At 41.4% G+C, this 20,024-nt stretch overlaps 1 protein-coding gene across 2 annotated transcripts; it reads left to right on the top strand.

Annotated features, from left to right (window-relative positions):
• The first annotated feature begins 163 nt into the window (after positions 1–163).
• Positions 164–14,934, top strand: usf2l (upstream transcription factor 2, c-fos interacting-like). 2 transcript variants are annotated; one of them, XM_083990439.1, is made up of 11 exons: positions 164–364; positions 864–904; positions 1,158–1,264; positions 2,499–2,618; positions 3,332–3,485; positions 6,956–7,049; positions 8,727–8,765; positions 10,708–10,766; positions 11,101–11,195; positions 11,314–11,442; positions 12,374–14,934. In XM_083990439.1, exons 1-11 carry the CDS (start codon positions 330–332, stop codon positions 12,461–12,463), a joined length of 963 nt encoding a protein of 320 aa, XP_083846565.1. In that variant the 5' UTR covers positions 164–329; the 3' UTR covers positions 12,464–14,934. The 2 variants fall into 2 exon arrangements, with proteins under 2 accessions (XP_083846565.1, XP_083846566.1); XM_083990440.1 differs by lacking the exon at positions 8,727–8,765.
• The last annotated feature ends 5,090 nt before the right edge of the window (positions 14,935–20,024 follow it).

Here is a 20,024-nt window from a genome sequence, read left to right on the forward strand (position 1 = left end):
ATCGCATAAATATACATGACATACACTGATGGTGTCTCATGGTGTTGTTGTGTGAGACTTTTCGTGCGGCAGAGCCAGTCGCTGTGAACGTGATGACCGCGGCCACAGCCGGTGAGCTGCAGAAATCCTCCGGCGCGTTGATCAGCTGATCCGAGCGGAGTCACCTCGGATCACCCAGCGGCAACAGCGGCCTCCATTTTAACTCCGACACCGAGCCATACCTCACGTGTCCTGGGCTGTCTCTCTCACATGACCCGAGTGTTTGTTCCCGTGATCAGCACTTCCATCTCCGTCTGTGACACCGAATATCACTTTTTATTGTAACCCTGATGGATATGCTCGAACAGAGTCTGGACACTGCAAGGTAACCGAGACGCGGCCAACATGGCTCTCTCACACAGGCTAGCTACTACAGGCTATTTCGGAAAGCTAGTTTACGACGCTAAACAAGGCCTGACCTAAAAAAAAAATGTTGTCAAAACGATTTCAGCCGAAGGACTGTACATAAGTTAGCAAGAGAAGAGGGGGGCTTTGCTAACGAGATACCAGGCTAACCGTAACCTGGACCACAAACGTCCCATTGTGAAAAACACGATCATAATTAGCTCATAGCAGTTAGAGCAGTATATCAGCTAAGTTAGCTTCAGCTAACTGTTAAAACACAAGCAAATGTAGGCAATGTAGGCAACCAGCAGCAATGTTGTATTTGACTTATTGTGGTATATTAGCTTCTCATATAAGCCTAGCATCAATATATACAACGTTTAGGCGTGCTAGCTAATTTATTAATTCATTTTTATCCTAATACTCAAGAGTGGTCGCTGCTTACGTTGTTTTTGTGCTTCTGTGCATCTGGTTTGCAGCCAAGAAAAGCAAGACGAAGAAGTTGTCCAGGTATCTGAAGGTGAGAAGTTATACATATGTTGGCTATATCTATTAAATAATCTTACCTACACAGCAGTGATGTGTATGGGCTGTATTATGATAATTACAACATAACTCTAAGGTCAATAAGAGGTGTAACAATAAAACAGTATTTCATTATCTTGGTGAAAATGGCGTGGCAACACTGTGTGGTGCAGCTGAGCACCAGGCTGAGGGGCCTGGGAGCTGTCTTTATTAGTTTTCCATTCTCATAACTGGCTTTTCTCCCTCAGACGGAACAGGAGAGGAGCAGACAGCTGTGACAATAGCCAGTGTTCAGCAGGCTGCAGCATTTGGCGACCATAACATACAATATCAATTCCGCACCGAGGGTGGGCAGGTGAGTAACTAACAGATGGAGGAGTGACAGCACCATTTGATTGTTTTGTTTTTTACAGCGCATTTCAGAAAGTCAGTCAGTGCCTATTAATGTCATACAGGACCTGGATATTTAGGGTAAGATTGCATCCTTTCAGTGCTTATAATACGAATCAGTCCCCTCTGGAATTACTTTAGATGTCATGTTGGATAAATGTCCAAGGGGTATTTGTGCAGAGACGGAATTAGGTACTGACAGAGCATCACATTACATATTGATAAATGCGGTTGAAAGGATTTGGCTGCATGCATAGTGCATTGTGACAGTGGAAGATAAAAGAGATTGTCAGTAAACAACATTGTGTGCCACATGTACTCATTCATTATTTAAAGGATTTGTTGTGATTAAGCGTTGTCATTCTGACTGTTTTGGTGTAAGTAGTACTGCTGCCTCATGGCGAAAAAACCCACCCAGTTCCTCCCATGAACAAATCTCGTCTGTGTAAGGTTGCATTTCCTTACACTATTGTGTGTTTTCACTGGATGCGTCAACTCCCTCCCGTGCTCCAAAGACAAGTCAGGAGGATAGCAAGCTTTAAATTGCTTAAAGGTATGAATGTGAGCTTTTCTTTTCCTTTTTTCCAGTCCCATGATTGACTGGTGACCTTTGTCAAGACCATCTCCTTGCTGTCCACTTATATCTTGGTATTCACTGCAGCAGTGGTCAGTGATGCAAATACGCAAATTGTGGGAAATGAATAGTGACGTTAATGTTGTTTTATCCTTATATGGACGATTTGCATTGGAGGGAATTAAGTCAGTCGCCCATGTGGGTCATTGGACATAAACAGAGCTAGTGTGAGCGATCATGTGATTCCAGTCTGGTCTGGGATTGGCATGGGGCTGCTGTCACATGTCAGTCAGGTGGAGAGTCACATGATGGAGGGATACAAATACTGATTCTTGGAACTAACAAGCTCATTTTCCTGACTTGTTTTCAAAATTGAATCAGCCACATTCTGATACATAAGCTTATTGTGTGAGATGGTGAGAGCAACGCGCCACTGTTGAGGGTTTGGGACGGTAGTGTCAGATAACTTGGCTGGGCTGAACTGAAGCAGTAGTTATGATAAATAAATCGAGCAGTCAGGTAAGATTGGTTTTTGAAAATAACATGAAATAACTGATGCTTTTTGTTGTCGTTGTTTATTCACTCATTCCCTCTTCTTTTACCTGTGTTCTGTCCCACACTGCAGGTGACATATCGAGTTGTTCAGGTGACTGACCAGCACCTCGAGGGAAGAGATGACGGTGGTGGAGCAGTGAGCGTCGTCTCTACTGCTGCCTTCACCGGGGCTCCTCAGGCTGTTGCTCAGGTACCACAATCTCCTCCTTGCACTCACAGTGCTGTTTTAAAAACTGACTGTATTATTTAGCAATGACTTAAAGGATAAGGCTGTTACAGTTTCATTGTTCTTATTCTCCACATGCTCTAGAAAAAGACTAAAAACAACGGATTTATCCTAATAACTAATACTGTTTCTGTTGGTACGGTGACATCACTGATGCCGTGCAACTCCAGTGTTTTACAAACACTACAAAAAATTTCTGACAGAGTTTTCTTTCGTTTTGATGAAAGTTTTAAGTGCAGGTTATTCCTCTGAGCTGCAGAGAAGCATGTGCCTGCGTCTGCCTGAATCAGAGCGACTCACAGAGACGAAAGATGCTGTTGCTGAGTTAAATATTTATTGCACAACAGTTACAGCCAGATTTAGAGCGTGTTTTTTGTCAAAAACATGCAGTTTTCTTCAGAAGAACAGAGTAAATTTGTTTTTTGTTTGTTTTTGTAGCGCACTGATGGCTTTACCAGCCTCGTTGTTATCTTTGCTAACAAGATCACTGCTACTTTTTTTTCCCCCACCGTCTCCCTTTTATCCCAGCTGTCAAACTGCGCCGTGTCTTTCTTGGGGGGGTCTAGTGGGGATACCAGAATTGAGTCTGACAGAGACTGAGGTGTGCGTTTACCTGCTGTGACTGCTCCATTGCTACTTGTTCAAGCTCTCCTCTGTCTCTGTCTTATCTGTCACAGGCTGTGATCCAAAACCCTTTCAGTAATGGAGGAAGCCCAGCAGGAGAGGCGGTGGGAGGGGAGACGCGCTTCGCTTACTTCCCCGCAACTGCGGTGAGCGATGGGACCGTGTCTGTGCAGGCCGCCGCGGACCCCACACTCACACAGGCAGGGGGTGAGTCAGATCTCACACTTAATTTGGGTTGAAGCTCGCCACAGTGCTACGGGGATAATTTAGACATTATTTTCAGTGACAAACTGAGCAACAGTCCCTTTTTCCGGTAGTTGTAAATGAACCGTGATCCCTACAGCTATGGCTCATGGGGGAAAAAAAAGAAGGACCACATGAAATGTTGCTCTTTCATGCTGAATGCTCTAATTGAAACATGATTTGTGATAGAGGTGGACACAGGATGTAGCCCGAAAGTGCATCAGCGTTTTTTGAAAAATGCTCATTGAAATACATTTAAATGATGCTTAATAAGGTTTTGAATAATTAAAGATCTTCTGTCGTATTTCCTCAGCAGTATGTTTAATTCAACGTCAGATTCCCTGCTCAGTTATATGTCAGAGTCAGTTTGAAATATGCGCCCTCTAACGGTTTGTAAATATTATCTGAAATGAAATTAGCTGCGCTGATCATATTTACTAGTCTGCCTCATGTCACATGTCCAGCCGCTCTTCTTCTCTTCCTCTTCACTGCCATTTGTTGTTATCTGGTTGCACACCAAGTGTCTCTGCGAGAGGCTGCGCTCAGGAGGATCCCAGCTGGAGGCGGCTGTCCTCTGCTGTCCACGATGAGCTTTGTTGACCCGGAGGACAATATGTAGCCCTTTGGTTCTGTAATACACAATCAGCACCTTCTGCTTCTGTATTATTATTCAGCTAGATCTAGATCAGGCAGACACAGCGTTTGGTGATGGCAGCCGCATGACATTGCGGATAGTCGGTGTTTTGTGATGATTGCAGAGCAGCAGGATGCGGCAGGTTTCTCCAGGTTGTTACGAGGGAGAGTGCGCTGTCTGGACCAGGGTTACAGAAGGAACTTTTAATTCATAATCGAGAGTTTCTGTGCTGTTTTTGCTGCCCTGAGGTCTGAAAAGGGAGGAAAACTGGATCCAACAGAATAAATAATGTAAGTGTTGGAGAAACACCCAGAATAAAGAAGAGCTGGTTACAAAACAAATATAGTTTACAAAAGACAAACATCTTCTCCCTATTTGTGGCAGAAAAAAGATCGGCTACAAACCATCACGTGGCACTGTAAGGCTTCACTTTCCCATCGGTTAGTTATTAGGTCGTTTGCTCTATTTATAAATAAGAAAGTTGAACCTGCTTTCCCGCCACAACATTGCATTTAGTCATATTCCAGAAGTTACAAATGTTTGGGCATTGGTTATACAAGGTCATCATGGTCGTTTCCCCGAACTATTAGATTTATGGTCAATTCCCTTTTAGCATTTTTGTAAATGTATTCTATCCTTGTCAGGCCGACGCAGCACATCCACAAACCCTGCCCGTCGCCCTCACTGAGTTTTGTGTGTCAGCTTGAATCACATGACGCACACCCATAGCAGTCTGACATCCTTGAGGCCATATCAATTGGCTCACCTCTGCTACAACAGTGTTGAAAAGTACTAAAACAGCTAATGTTTTTTTTTGTTTCTTGTCCTAGATGAGGAGGATAGGGAGACAGGATTGAAGCTAAAGCGTTAAGACATTTAAATGTGAGACGGAAAGCGCTAGAGGTGCGTTGGGCGTCTTAAAACATTAAGATTGCGGCCTTACTCGGTTGGAGAAGCTGTTCTAACAGGAGGTTGGGAAAACTAGAGAGATTGCCCAACACTCTGGACTGGCCTCGCTGGTTTCGTTGGGGAAATGCAGTCGTATTTTTGTTTTGTTTTGTTTTGTTGTGTTGTGCTTCTTCTTCTGGGGGTTGTTGAGTGGCTGCCCAGTGATGCCACAGAAGGGGAAGAAGGCCGTGAGGTTTTTTTTTTTTTTTGCTGTGGGTGACAGTTAAAGCCTGTGCCTCACAGGAGGAAGTGGGCTGCTGTCCTTCTCATCTCTGAGCCAGGGGCAGTTTGAAGCAGACATGACATACTGGCTGAGGAGTGCACTGTAGGGTCTTGGTGGAGAGTCGTTTACAAGCTGCCTCCTCCTATGAGGTGAGCGATAGGGGAGCGCAGTGCTGGAGGCTGTGACAGTCACCTATATCTCGACAAGACTGGGCCCTGGGGTGGGCAGTGCCTCACCTTTTCTCTTTTATTTAGAAGTTTTCTGACCAAAACATGCCAAAGAGTTTCTTCTTCTCAAATGCTTTGTTTTATTTTTATTTTCTTTCTTAAAGGTTTAAACTAGCAGTACTTTGAACTGAAAATTAAATTTTATAATCACATCAAGTGATTGCAGTGAGATCTTTATACAAATTCTTTGACGTCTAAAATAAACGTAATATAAAATTAAAATTCTTCAGTTTTTTTTTTTCAAATACTATCATGCTCTGAGTTAAATGTTCTGTTCATGTTGCATGAGAAGATTTTGTGTGAATTAGGGTTGTGATCAACAATCTTGAGAATAATCAGTGATAGTTCATAAATGTTGTATTATACACAGATTGTGAGAAAGAGAAACTATTCTTATTTGTAGTCTTTAAAGGGATAGTTCAATATTTTGGCAAATTGGCCCATAGCCATAATCCCTATAGTCATAACAGTAGGTTTGTTACCTTTAATTGTCGGTGCAAGCTATTTTTAGAACGCCGGAGCAGAGCCGCGAGCTGCTCAGAGCTACGCTACGGAGGCTCATGGGATTTCTTGGTTTCCCTCATCAAATACACAATCCAAAAACTCCAAAACGCTCTCGTGGACAAGTTGTGACCTGCACATTCATCATGCTATGAGATAATAACGGAACGTTAAGAGACAGAGTTGTTTTCATGGCAAATGCAGAGACTGCTTGCTGGAAAAACTGCCCCCGACTGGAACGTGTATCAGCAATTTTGCATGAATTTACCTCAAAAAGTGTGGTGAAAGTGCACGTCACAACTTGTCCACGACAGTGCTTTGGAGTTGTTGGATTGTGTATTTGATGAGTTTGATGAGGGAAACCAAGAAATCCCATGAGCCTCCGTTGGGTAGCTAGCTCCATCTGCTCTGCCGTTCTAAAAATAGCTTGCACCGACAATTAAAGGTAACGAACCTACTCCTAAAACTATAGAGATTATGGCAACGGGCCAATTGCCAAAATGTTGAACTATCCCTTTAATCATTATTTAGTTTAGTTCGCCCTGTCTGTTTCATGTATATATCTACATATAACCATGCCTCCACATGTGCACACACACAATGTAATGAGGAGTGATTCTTGTATGTAGGAGCTGTGCTATGATTTAAGAGCGGATAGAACTCGATAGAACTCGTCATTTGGTTCAGTTTTTCGGTCAATGACAGAGGCTCATTATAAACCCATAAATTGTTCCCATAAAACATTTGCTTCCTTCATCACTCTCCTTTCTCTCACAATCAAAGGGTAACGCAACATAACGTCTGGTCTTTAGACAGTAAAAATGCCCCTGTCTGTTTATTGTGAAATGCTGTGTGAAATCTTCTCTGTATTGCAAACTAATGACTCTCATGCCTTTTGCAGCCACAGGTCAGTTTTACGTGATGATGACCCCGCCTGACGTCATTCAGACAGGCACACAGCGAACCATCGCCCCGCGCACGCAGCCCTACCCCGCGTAAGTATCAGTCCTTCAAGGCTTTTTTTTCTTTCTTTTTTTTTTTTTACCATCAACCACAACAGCAACAGCACACATTTGGCAGCCGGCTCAAGAAAAAGCCACCCACCAGAGCCGGAGATAGACAACAGCAAAATGAACATCAACACATATTGAGTAAACAAAGCATGCTGAATTCACACAAATCTAAATGCCAATGCAGGAGGACGAAGAGAAGTGGTGGGAGTTAAACTGCTGGGACATGGGTAGGGGTGTAATTCGCTGCAGCAGCTTGGCAGAGCTGAGAGAGAGAAAGAAAGAACTGTTTAAATGGACCAGCTAGTTGTTTGATACAGATCCTAGTTTTAAATGATGGCTCTTAAACGGGACCACAGAACAGCTTCCATGCCCATCCTAACTACTGTGAGGCTGAATAACATGAAGCGCATGTGTAGCTGTTCCTCCAGACTGGGCTTCTCCTGCGGGAGTCTTTCCTCGTCTCTCGCCTCGTTTGCCGCGAACGTCGATTTTTTATATCACTCCGTATCAAGGCTCTTCATTTCAGCGCACCACAGTCGGCCCGTTTTGTCATTCTCCTCTGAAATCTCCTCAGATTGTTTGTCTCTAAAAGCCCACGACGCGCGTCATTATAAGCATGCATCAAAAACAGAATCCGTGTCAGACTCACTCCAACTGTTAGCCACATGCTGGTGATTGCCGTTATTAAGATAATCAGCGGGCTCACCTGAGCAAAGACAAACTGAGTTGTCATTTTAATTGCATCATAGCAGCCTGGTTCTGGCCTGCTGCGGCGTACTTATTCAGATAAAGAATTCCAGCATGGTTTATTTTATTTTTCCGAGTGCACTTTAGTACCAACAGGCTCAGGGTGATAGTGATAACAATTTCAAGATTCAAAAGACGTCATCGGTGTTTTCCCCCCCCCCTCGTTTGGTAAAAGCCGAGGCACAACCGCGCGCTTGTTCGATCACCCAAAACGAACACATGACCCATTATCAAATTGAGTTAGCGTTAACCCAAGTGAATAGTCCCTCATTTCCTACCAGGCTTCTATTTAAACTTGAACTAGTAAAACTTTAGGAGCGTATTAGGTTAAATTTACCCTCTGGTTTAAAAAAAAAAAACACACACACATAGGAGACGCACCACACCATTAACAGGCTCTCCCTCTCTTTTTACTGTTTGTCCATGTGGGTATGTACAGTATATGCTTTGACAACAAGGATATTCACTGCTTCTGTGCCTCTTTTTGATTTTCAAGAACTTTCTCCCAAGATTTAAGCGCCTTTCTTGTGGGCGACATTACGGGGAGTTCTACTGTAGATCTGCCTTAAAAATTGGCAGCAGCTCTGCCGTTTTTTTTTTTTTTCTCTGACGTCGCTTGATGTTCACGGCGCACGACAAGACTGCTTTCCAGTCACGAGTAAAGAGCGAGCTTTGTTGCAGTGTATGTCTGTGTTGCTGTGTTGTATGAAGAGAACTGTGTTTTGTTCATCTCCTAAAATGCTTTTCTGTAATGTGTGTGTGTTTCTATTTATTCCCTCTGACATTAATAATTAATGATTTTTGACACAAGCCTCTTGAGTTATATTTAGGTGTAATCTAATGAACAGTGACATTACCGTTGCCATGTGAGTAAAATGAATGAAAACTTCCCACCCTATCTGCCGTTCGCAGAGATGAAAACGAGCTGCTGCAACATGAAGGTTTAAACTGGTGAGGACAGCTTCCACATTTCTCCCACACTCCTGTGTATTTTTTTTTTCCACAGCAAATGAACTAATCAAATTAGATCACAAGAAGAAAGAAGAAGCACACAAACCTCTCTGCCCACCTCTCCTCTCCGCCCCTCCCCTCCCATAAGTCCCTGGTGATTCTCCCTGCTCTTGATGTGTGAGACACAGATGTAGCGTTTTCTTCATCGCCGACCTCGATCCATTGTTGTTAGTTGTGCTTGTGGCAAACGTCTTTTTCCATTAGGACCTAGAAATTAGGTCATTGTTCTCCATCTGGAAACAAATGGCTCGCTCCACAGTTTTATGTTAGTATCATTTTCCAAAGTGTCCTTTGTTGTAGTTTTTCTTCTCAATTAGCCTAGTTTGGAATAAGTGAGAGGTTTCACCGTTTGGGGCGGCATTTGAGGGTTTTAAAAACCTGTGTATCCTGCCATTATGAGGGATCCCGGGGCAAATACAGCCAATGAAATTTATGTCGTCCATCCCAGTGTATCTCCTCCAGGTAGTTGTGGTGTATAAGCGGTTAACATTTGCTAAGGCTCATCTTTGTTCATGATCCATTGACAGAATTTCAAGGCTGAGCTGCAGTCCCTTGTATCTCAATAAACACTTAACTGGCTCATTGTGCAGCCCCTGGCTTGGTGTAATAGTGCACCATAATAATAATAATAGAGGACAGGAAGAAATGGAAATTGCATTTCTTAAAGTCTCACAAAGTTTAGTCCAAGCTTCAAATTATATGGATAAAATGCTTGAGCGGTGGAATTGTGCTCTGCTAATTTTCTGGATTCCTTTGGCCATAACTCTCGGGAGCATTTATTTGAGGTGTGTCTGCATAAGCTGTGAAAATGAAAAGGAGGAGGAAGGGGGGGGGGGCGGTCTGTACATTTAGTTATTCATACAATCATCCACGTTCTTTTATGCTCTACCTATGAGTACTGTTGGGCTGAATCTATAACACAGTTGAAATCCCATTAAGATGTCTGGAGATACAAGAGAGACCGCAGCAGGGCTTGACTGACTATCTCAGACCAAGATATCAGCCGTCGAGTTGTGTTGATGTATCAGGCATTCACTGCTCTAGAATAAAGACGTGTTGTGGAGGAGGACAGACGAGGAGCAGCAGTGACCTTACCGTTTATTACACGCGCTGAATAGGCAGACGTGTCCAATAAACAATAGCCACGTTAATTTCCTTTCTCCTGTTTATCTCGGAACAAAAAAAAATCCCTATGGCAAAAGATATTTGTCTCTGATCTGTTTCTTGTTCTTATGCCTGGTTGAGCACACCGGTGAGTTAAATAATGTCTTTTGTCATAGCGAGACAGAACCACGCCAGCCACCTGTGTTATTGGCCCGTGCATGCCGCGGTGGGTGGTTGGATAAGTCTCCCTGTCACGTCTCAGGAACTTAATTAGTGGAATACCTAAGGGAAGACACAGGGACAAGAGACAGTTGTGTCATTAGCCGCACGCCCAGACTCCAATAGACAGCATCTGGTTTTTCTACAGTGCTGTAATTTTACAGCATAATAAAGCAACGCGCTCCCTCCGGGCCACACCTGGGAAAAGGACAGCCAGCGAGAATAAGAAGGTTGGATGGGTCTGAGTATTCCAGGCAAAGCAGCGCAGGATGAATATAAAGCCTCGTATGGCTGCGTGTCTCTCAGTGTTTCCGCCCAAAGGCACGACACAAACTTCAGAGCCTCCCTTCTTAAAGGGCACATTGTTAGGTGCAGGGGGATGCGATCACAAAAGGCGCGAATAACGAGATAACATTGAAGACCAGGCTTTAATAAGCACAAGATTAGGTGAATGCGAGGGCGGATTTAGATTGGATTTGTGTCTGATTGTATGGCAGGTAAAGATGTGAGATAATGTCGTGTCTGAAAAGTTGTTTTTTTTCTCCACGCTTGTCTGCAGGAAAATGGACGGACCGCGAACACCAAGAGATGAAAGGAGAAGAGCGCAACATAATGAAGGTGGGTGATTAGCTTTGATTGTGGCTTTTGATTTCATCACAGCACACAACACAACACAGCGGCTGTGCCTCGATGCAGCGTTTTTCACTCAGCCCCGTCACAAATACTCTATTGAGAGTGGATGACAGCATATGTTTTTAGGATTGGCCACTAGAGGTTACTGTTTAGCTGTCAAAAGTCAGGCTGCGGCTCCAATCACAGACACGACACAACATCCCTGAAATGAAATCACGGCTCTTTAAACCAAGAATTACCTCTGATCTTCTCTAAAGTCTAAAAATGTGACAAATCTGGAAAATGCCTCCCTAATCCGTTCCTGTTTTAATTCTATCAGTTGAGAGGCGGCGAAGAGACAAGATCAACAACTGGATTGTCACCCTCTCCAAGATCATCCCAGACTGCAATATGGACAGCACCAAGACCGGAGCGGTAAGCAGCGTTTTTCTTCTTTTACTCAACTCCTCACCTCTGTCGGCCTCGTAATGACATTTCCGTTCCAAAATGCCACCTCTCCCAAACTGTGTTACAACATCTCCGCTCTCCCTAGAGCAAAGGTGGCATCCTGTCCAAAGCTTGTGACTACATCCGAGAGCTGAGGCAAAGCAACCAGCGGCTGCAGGAGAGTCTGAAGGAAGTGGAGAGGATACAAGTGGACAATGAGCTGTGCAGGCAGCAGGTACGAATATCGGCCCTTTGCTGCAGCTTGCAAATGCGGCAGCAAGGGAGGTTTCCTCGACTTCAATAATGGGTAAAAGAAGGCCTATGAATGATAATGTCAGAATCTTCCTTTGAGGTGTTTGGGTGTAGCAGATAAATAAACTTGCACATTATAAGGCAGCCATCGTGGGCTGCATATGCGGCTGTGAAGATTGCCACTGCATTGAATTGATTAGTCTGCTTTGGAGTTTGCTTCGCTACATCCTTTCACTTAAACCTCAGACGCATGAAATCCATCGAGCCCCATGTGCGTCTTCGTTTCTCCAAGACAAACCCACCCCACCCCCTGAGGTTTTGGCCCCCTATAGCTGATCATCACAGCCTGACAGAGACTATCAAAGAGTTTGCACTTATATAATGAGAATGTGTTACCTGCTTTGAGAGACTGTGGGAATAATATACACAGGGGTTGTGTGAGAACTAACCGCATGCTAATGCACTCAAAAGTATTGTGAGTTATCGCAGCTCTGAGCCCGCCACGTTCTCCCCGTTGAATCCCAGGCCTGCAAGGCACTCAGCAATATATTCTTATTCTGATGCTCAAAGCTTAATATCCTTCCCCGAGTCGCTCAGCTGGGAGGCAGTGAATTTGGGATTCACCCAGAGGAAATGTAGCGGAGATGACAAACCTCATCAAGATGTGATAATCCAGTTGGTTGTGGACAGCGGTGTCTTTTAAAAAGGGGGGCTGCACACACTGCGCTTTAATCCCAGGGATTGCATAGCCTTGTGTGTGTACATTACACACAGCCAGCACTCGGGTCTTCAAACGGGGGAAAAAAGTTTGGTTTGTAAACTTGGAGCTATATTTAGCTGTCACGGTGATGAGGATATTGATAATGAGATTTTTTTTCTTTTCTCTTTTTTTTTCTTGTGCTTTGTTCTTTAAGATTGAAGAGCTGAAGAATGAGAACGCTTTGCTCCGAGCACAACTGCAGCAGCACGGCATCGAGATGGTTGGAGAGACGCCGCCGCAGTGAAGGAGAGATGAAAAGAGCAGGGACGAGCACCACCACTCAGACACACACAACTAAAACCGACACGGCGGGGAAAAAAAGGCGGCGAGATATTGATGATGATGTTGATGATGATGATGATTATGATGATAATGATGAGGAAAACAAGGACTTGTGAAGAATCACTTTCTCTTTAGTGAATGCATCCTTCCCTGGGTTCCCAGGTCGTGAACCCTTCTCCGGCCAACTGTGGCTGTACTTGACTGTTCCAATCATATTGAGATAACCACCCGTTACAACTCAGTAGATGCGTGCTCTAAGAAAAAGACGCCCACTCACCACCATCAGAGTACTTTACTGAAAGACAACCTCTGCTGAACTCCTCCCCTGTTTTTGTATTTATGTAGCCTCACTCATGGACTATGAAGTTTGTCATTTAACTTTGTTCCCCATCAGTGTACACCCTCCCCCCCCTCTCCCCCTCCCCTCCAATTATTAATTTTGACTTAGTTCATGCTTTTATTCTGTTTGTGTTTTTGAGTTGTGTATTAATATGTTGTTTTTAGCTGCTTTAATTTATTAGTCCGCTTGCTGACAGAAGCCTTGATGGAGACCAGTTACACTGAAGCTCGCGCACCCCAGAGAAGCAGATTGAATTTTAAGTAAAACAGAACATCAAAGTATGCAAAAACATTATGATTCTGCAGACAGAAATAATGCGACACACACACATATACACACACATAGCCCAGCTAGACCCAAAGACAAACAAGGAGCTGTGCTGGCCTTTGCTTTTGGGCTGATTTATGTAAATATCACTTCTCATTTTTTAATACAGATGTTACAGAATGTTAGAACAGATTATGTCTGGGAGTAAATAATCAATAACTCATTAACTTCATGCTGGCCCGTTGTCATAATAATTCCCATGAAGTGTGTGCAATCTTGAAGCTTGATTTGAGAGAAAAAAACAGTGGTATACTTGAATTGTTGGGTATTTGCTTAACCTGAAAAACAACTCAACAAAAAGTCAAACATCACATGTAAAGATCCAGCTGTTTTAAATGCTTTTCAGTTACACATGGAGACATAGAAATTGTGGAACATGTAAGGTGACTGACGAACACAGAGCCTCGTGTTGTGGACCGGAGAGGAAGCGCAGTGCAGATTCCAACTTTTGCCAAATGATACACATACCTAGGTACTCTGGGTTTTATTTTCATCTTTTGTTCACGTGTGGTTTACTGGTGTCTCAGTACGTGTAAGAATAATCCCCACATGTTTCATTTCAAGCCGTTTGCTCTATTTTGGTATTGCAATACTTCAAATGGAGCTCAACGCACAAGGGGTGGGGGGGGGGAGGCACCCTGGAGAGCAGTACTCAAAGACTCTCTGCTCACTATGGAAAAGAAGTATACAGAAATTCTCTGTTGCACTCCTTTTAGTTGAGCACAACTCGTTCTCCATGAAAAGATGGGTTAGCTGGAAAGTGGGGAAACTTGGAAGTGATCTCACATTTTTCTACCCACTCAGGCGAACAATAAGTAAACTGTAATTGGCTGTACAAACCGCAGAAGCCAACTTTAACATTGCTGATGATTTTGTGAATGAATATACAGTACTCGATGTGTATTTGTTCGGCTTTGGGGCCGGCGTCTGAGTGAAAGTGGAAGAGAGAGATCAAGCTTGGGAGCCACTTAGGAGAGCACGATTGCTTCCCCTTGTATCAACAGCTCAGGATGCAACAAAGCAAACCCAACTTTCAGACCCCTGGCAAAATCAGGCAGACTTATCACATTTTAATATCTCTTACCTCTGACTCTGTCAGTTAACAGCTTGCGCTTTGGAAGTGCTGTTCTGCTACTACTGCTAGATCCAAACCTGATACGGATAGTGCGAGTGTCTGATCTATCAAACAAGGCTCCTAGGCAAAGTTGAATGATAGATTTTTTTTTTTTTTTTTTTGCAGTAGGATTTTTTACACCTCAGTGAGAGGACAGCAGAGAATGTGAAGACATGAATAATGCGTTGGAAGGCTGATGTTCACAAATGAAAGGTCATTCGTGGCTAATCCTTTATTTTCTCTCTCGTTTCTTTTTTTGAAATGCAAAAGAAAGAAAAAGTCCTTTTCTCTCTGTAGCAGCCTCACTGTTCTCAGGTTAGACCGTAAGACATCTTTTCTAAACAAAATGGTGGAAAATAAAACTTTCACTAGCCAATAACCTTGATGGATTTTGGTTGTGGCTCATTGTCCTTACCCAGGCTACATAGACAGAAAACAACAATGCTTTATTACGTACTAAAGTTGGTTTCAGTCCCAATCCCATTTACTTGACATTTGTCTCATGACTTCTGAGCTGTAAAAGCACAATTCAGATTTTCCTGCATCTGGACAAATCATTCAGCGGGCCACACACACACACACACAACAAAATGTCTGCTATTTTGGATTTTTAGGTTTTCCAACTCTGCTGCATGTCTTTGAACAAATTTGTTACATAAAATATTAAACCCCTAAAAAAGTTCATTATGTTTTTTTAGTGGGGGCTTAATTTATGAAAATCAAATTTTAAGTTTGGAAACAAAATTCCTACTTATTATCAAGGTTTCACATTAAAAACTCAGCCAATCTGCACCACCAGGACTGTTTTGGTACGATTTGATGAGCTCAGCAGGCAGCCAAAGCAAAGAAAACAAACAAAAAACATTACATCCTGACTGCTGCTCATAGGTACATAACATCACCTTTTTAAATTGAAGCCATGCACATTTTACTTCAGTGGAAATCACCTCATCTTCACACTAACCTCTAATCTTCCCAAACATCATAGGTTAAATTTTTTACAGATTTTCTAAAAAGAATCCCCATAATCTACTGTTATCTGTAGCTCACATCTGGTAGCAAAACAATAATTTTAGTAATTTTCTGTCACTGAAATCACAAAGTGAGATAAAAAAAATGTGTCCTCGGAGGAAATATGGGACCTCTGCTAGTTCATAAAACCAACTCATTAAAGAACTGGTAAAAGTCAAAACCAGTAAGTGGTCGGAGCACATGGAGGAGACCTTGAGTGAGAGAAATCAATGGTGGATCAAACGCACATCTAACACTTGGTGACATTGAGAATTGACGCTGCAGGTCTGAGACTTTTACTCATCAATCTTCTGTTCTGTTAAAGGAGAAACCAGCCGTGGCTTGGATAATGTTTTACCCCCAGTCTGGGAGGCTGCATACATCCAAACAGTGAGACTATTTATAACTTGAAGACTCATTATTTGTCAGTGTTCATTAGGCTGACACCATGTGTTAAATTTGACTCGTTTCTGTCTTGCGGCCCCCTACCAGTCTTGGCATGCTTGTCGGCTGCCATTCAAAGACACAAAGCTAACCAGGCAGGCAGGCAGGCAGGCGTCTGTGTGTCCCTGCCTCTATTTGAAGTGGCTGATCTCTGATCCCACGTTCCTCTCTGATTGGGACATAGTCTGTGTGTGTGTGTGTGTGTGTGTGTGTGTGTGTGTGTGTGTGTGTATGTCTGTCTGTCTCTTCCACCCCAAACCTTTAAAAGCTCTCTGGAGAGAACCATGCAGAGCACAGTTGAAATTAAGTTTTCATTTTGATCAAATCTCCACACCACTGTAGCTACACATTGTACACAGTTAAGCCCCCCACAACCACCTTACTCCCTCCAGGCATGTTGTGCTATTTGAGCACACCTGTGACGCGCATGTTTCATTTTCTACGGACGTTATGTAACTACTCTCCCTACAGTTTACATAGGCTACATCTGTCAGCTATGACTGAGCACATGATTGAATAGGCCAACTCTGAATAGTTCATGAAGTCCTCATGTTGCAACTCATTTATTTACAAACAGAACAGGTTACAGTGAAACAGCCATGTTGCCAAAATGACTATTAATGTAGATAGGATTAGAGGAAATTAATTAGAACAACATTAAATTGTACCGTGGATTGCACCTGCATGTGTGACTGAATCCACCACTAATAGAAATATTTGATTCACTTTGTTTTTCTGCAGAGAACAAGGAGCTCTCAATCTCTCAGGTGAGGGTTAAAAATTAACTAGATGTGGAGACTGGTTGGATGACATGAAAAGTAGTACCCAGCATGGTGTTAAAAACACTGCAGTGAAGTTAGTTTGAAGTTGGATATTTGACAGACATTCGCTCACTCACTCGCTTCTCAATATATTAAAAATCCACTGTATAAAATATATTAAAAATGCATATAAAATAGTAAATGTGTTTAAATACAATAAAAACAGGTGTGTCTCATAGAGGAGGCTTAGCCCTACCATCCTGTGTTGATTTTGAGTCAACAGGTCACATGACCTAGGAGTTATTGAGCTATAATGCTCATATTTACAGTATAAAATACATTAAAAATTCATATAAAATATTAAATGTGTTTAAATACAATAAAAACAGGTGTGTGTCATAGAGGAGGCTTAGCTCTACCATCCTGTGTTGATTTTGAGCCAACAGGTCACATGACCTGGGAGTTATTGAGCTATTAATGCTCATATTTACTGTATAAAATATATAAAATATTCATAAAAAATAGTAAATGTGTTTAAATGCAATAAAAACAGGTGTGTGTCATAGAGGAGGCTTAGCTCTACCACCCTGTGCTGATTTTGAGCCAACAGGTCACATGACCTGAGAGTTATTGAGCTCTAATGCTCATATTTACAGTATAAAATACATTAAAAATTCATATAAAATATTAAATGTGTTTAAATACAATAAAAACAGGTGTGTCTCATAGAGGAGGCTTAGCTCTACCATCCTGTGTCGATTTTGAGCCAACAGGTCACATGACCTAGGAGTTATTGAGCTATAATGCTCATATTTACAGTATAAAATACATTAAAAATTCATATAAAATATTTAATGTGTTTAAATGCAATAAAAACAGGTGTGTGTCATAGAGGAGGCTTAGCCCTACCATCCTGTGTTGATTTTGAGCCAACAGGTTACATGACCTGAGAGTTATTGAGCTCTAATGCTCATATTTACAGTATAAAATACATAAAAAATTCATATAAAATATTAAATGTGTTTAAATACAATAAAAACAGGTGTGTCTCATAGAGGAGGCTTAGCCCTACCATCCTGTGTTGATTCTGAGTCAACAGGTCACATGACCTAGGAGTTATTGAGCTATAATGTTCATATTTACTGTATAAAATATATAAAATATTCATATAAAATATTAAATGTGTTTAAATACAATAAAAACAGGTGTGTCTCATAGAGGAGGCTTAGCCCTACCATCCTGTGTTGATTTTGAGCCAACAGGTCACATGACCTAGGAGTTATTGAGCTATAATGCTCATATTTACAGTATAAAATACATTAAAAATTCATATAAAATATTAAATGTGTTTAAATACAATAAAAACAGGTGTGTGTCATAGAGGAGGCTTAGCTCTACCATCCTGTGTTGATTTTGAGCCAACAGGTCACATGACCTGGGAGTTATTGAGCTATTAATGCTCATATTTACTGTATAAAATATATAAAATATTCATAAAAAATAGTAAATGTGTTTAAATGCAATAAAAACAGGTGTGTGTCATAGAGGAGGCTTAGCTCTACCACCCTGTGCTGATTTTGAGCCAACAGGTCACATGACCTGAGAGTTATTGAGCTCTAATGCTCATATTTACAGTATAAAATACATTAAAAATTCATATAAAATATTATACCCCTTCATGTTGAATGAAACCCCTCCGCTTCGCGTCGGGGTTCCATACAACCTGTCGGGGTTTATTTCTCCATAACAACCTCCGAACTATACATTATCCCTTACATAATGCTCATATTTACAGTATAAAATAAATCAAAAATCCATATAAAATAGTAAATGTGTTTAAATGCAATAAAAACAGGTGTGTCTCATAGAGGAGGCTTAGCTCTACCATCCTGTGTTGATTTTGAGCCAACAGGTCCCATGACCTGGGAGTTATTGAGCTATAATGCTCATATTTACAGTATAAAACAAATCAAAAATCCATATAAAATATTACATTCGTTTAAATGCAATAAAAACAGGTGTGTGTCATAGAGGAGGCTTAGCCCTACCATCCTATGTTGATTTTGAGCCAACAGGTCCCATGACCTAGGAGTTATTGAGCTCTAATGCTCATATTTAGCCTACTGTATAAAATATATTAAAAATGCATATAAAATAGTAAATGTGTTTAAATACAATAAAAACAGGTGTGTCTCATAGAGGAGGCTTAGCCCTACCATCCTGTGTTGATTTTGAGTCAACAGGTCACATGACCTAGGAGTTATTGAGCTATAATGCTCGTATTTACAGTATAAAATACATAAAGAATTCATATAAAATATTACATTCGTTTAAATGCAATAAAAAACAGGTGTGTCTCATAGAGGAGGCTTAGCTCTACCATCCTGTGTTGATTCTGAGTCAACAGGTCACATGACCTAGGAGTTATTGAGCTATAATGCTCATATTTACAGTATAAAATAAATCAAAAATCCATATAAAATATTACATTCGTTTAAATGCAATAAAAACAGGTGTGTTTCATAGAGGAGGCTTAGCCCTACCATCCTATGTTGATTTTGAGCCAACAGGTCACATGACCTAGGAGTTATTGAGCTATAATGCTCATATTTACAGTATAAAATAAATCAAAAATCCATATAAAATAGTAAATGTGTTTAAATGCAATAAAAACGGGTGTGTCTCAGAGGAGGCTTAGCTCTACCATCCTGTGTTGATTTTGAGCCAACAGGTCCCATAACCTGGGAGTTATTGAGCTCTAATGCTCATATTTACAGTATAAAATAAATCAAAAATCCATATAAAATATTACATTCGTTTAAATGCAATAAAAACAGGTGTGTGTCATAGAGGAGGCTTAGCTCTGCACCCTGTGTTGATTTTGAGCCAACAGGTCCCATGACCTGGGAGTTATTGAGCTCTAATGCTCATATTTACAGTATAAAATACATTAAAAATTCATATAAAATATTAAATGTGTTTAAATACAATAAAAACAGGTGTGTGTCATAGAGGAGGCTTAGCTCTACCATCCTGTGTTGATTTTGAGCCAACAGGTCACATGACCTGGGAGTTATTGAGCTATTAATGCTCATATTTACTGTATAAAATATATTAAAAATTCATATAAAATAGTAAATGTGTTTAAATGCAATAAAAACGGGTGTGTGTCATAGAGGAGACTTAGATCTTCTGTTCTGTGTTGATTTTGAGCCAACAGGTCACATGACCTGGGAGTTATTGAGCTCTAACACCCATATTTACTGTATAAAATATATAAAAAATTAATGTGACCTTTTGGCTCAAAATCAACACAGAATGGCAGATGTGAGCCTCCTCTATGACACACACCTTTTTTTATTGCATTTAAACACATTTACTATTTTATATGAATATTTTATACAGTAAATATGAGCATTAATAGCTCAATAACTCCCAAGTCATGTGACCTGTTGGCTCAAAATCAGCACAGGGTGGTAGAGCTAAGCCTCCTCTATGACACACACCTGTTTTTATTGTATTTAAA

Source organism: Trachurus trachurus (assembly GCF_905171665.1).
Source record: "Trachurus trachurus genome assembly, chromosome: 16".
NCBI lineage: Eukaryota > Metazoa > Chordata > Actinopteri > Carangiformes > Carangidae > Trachurus > Trachurus trachurus.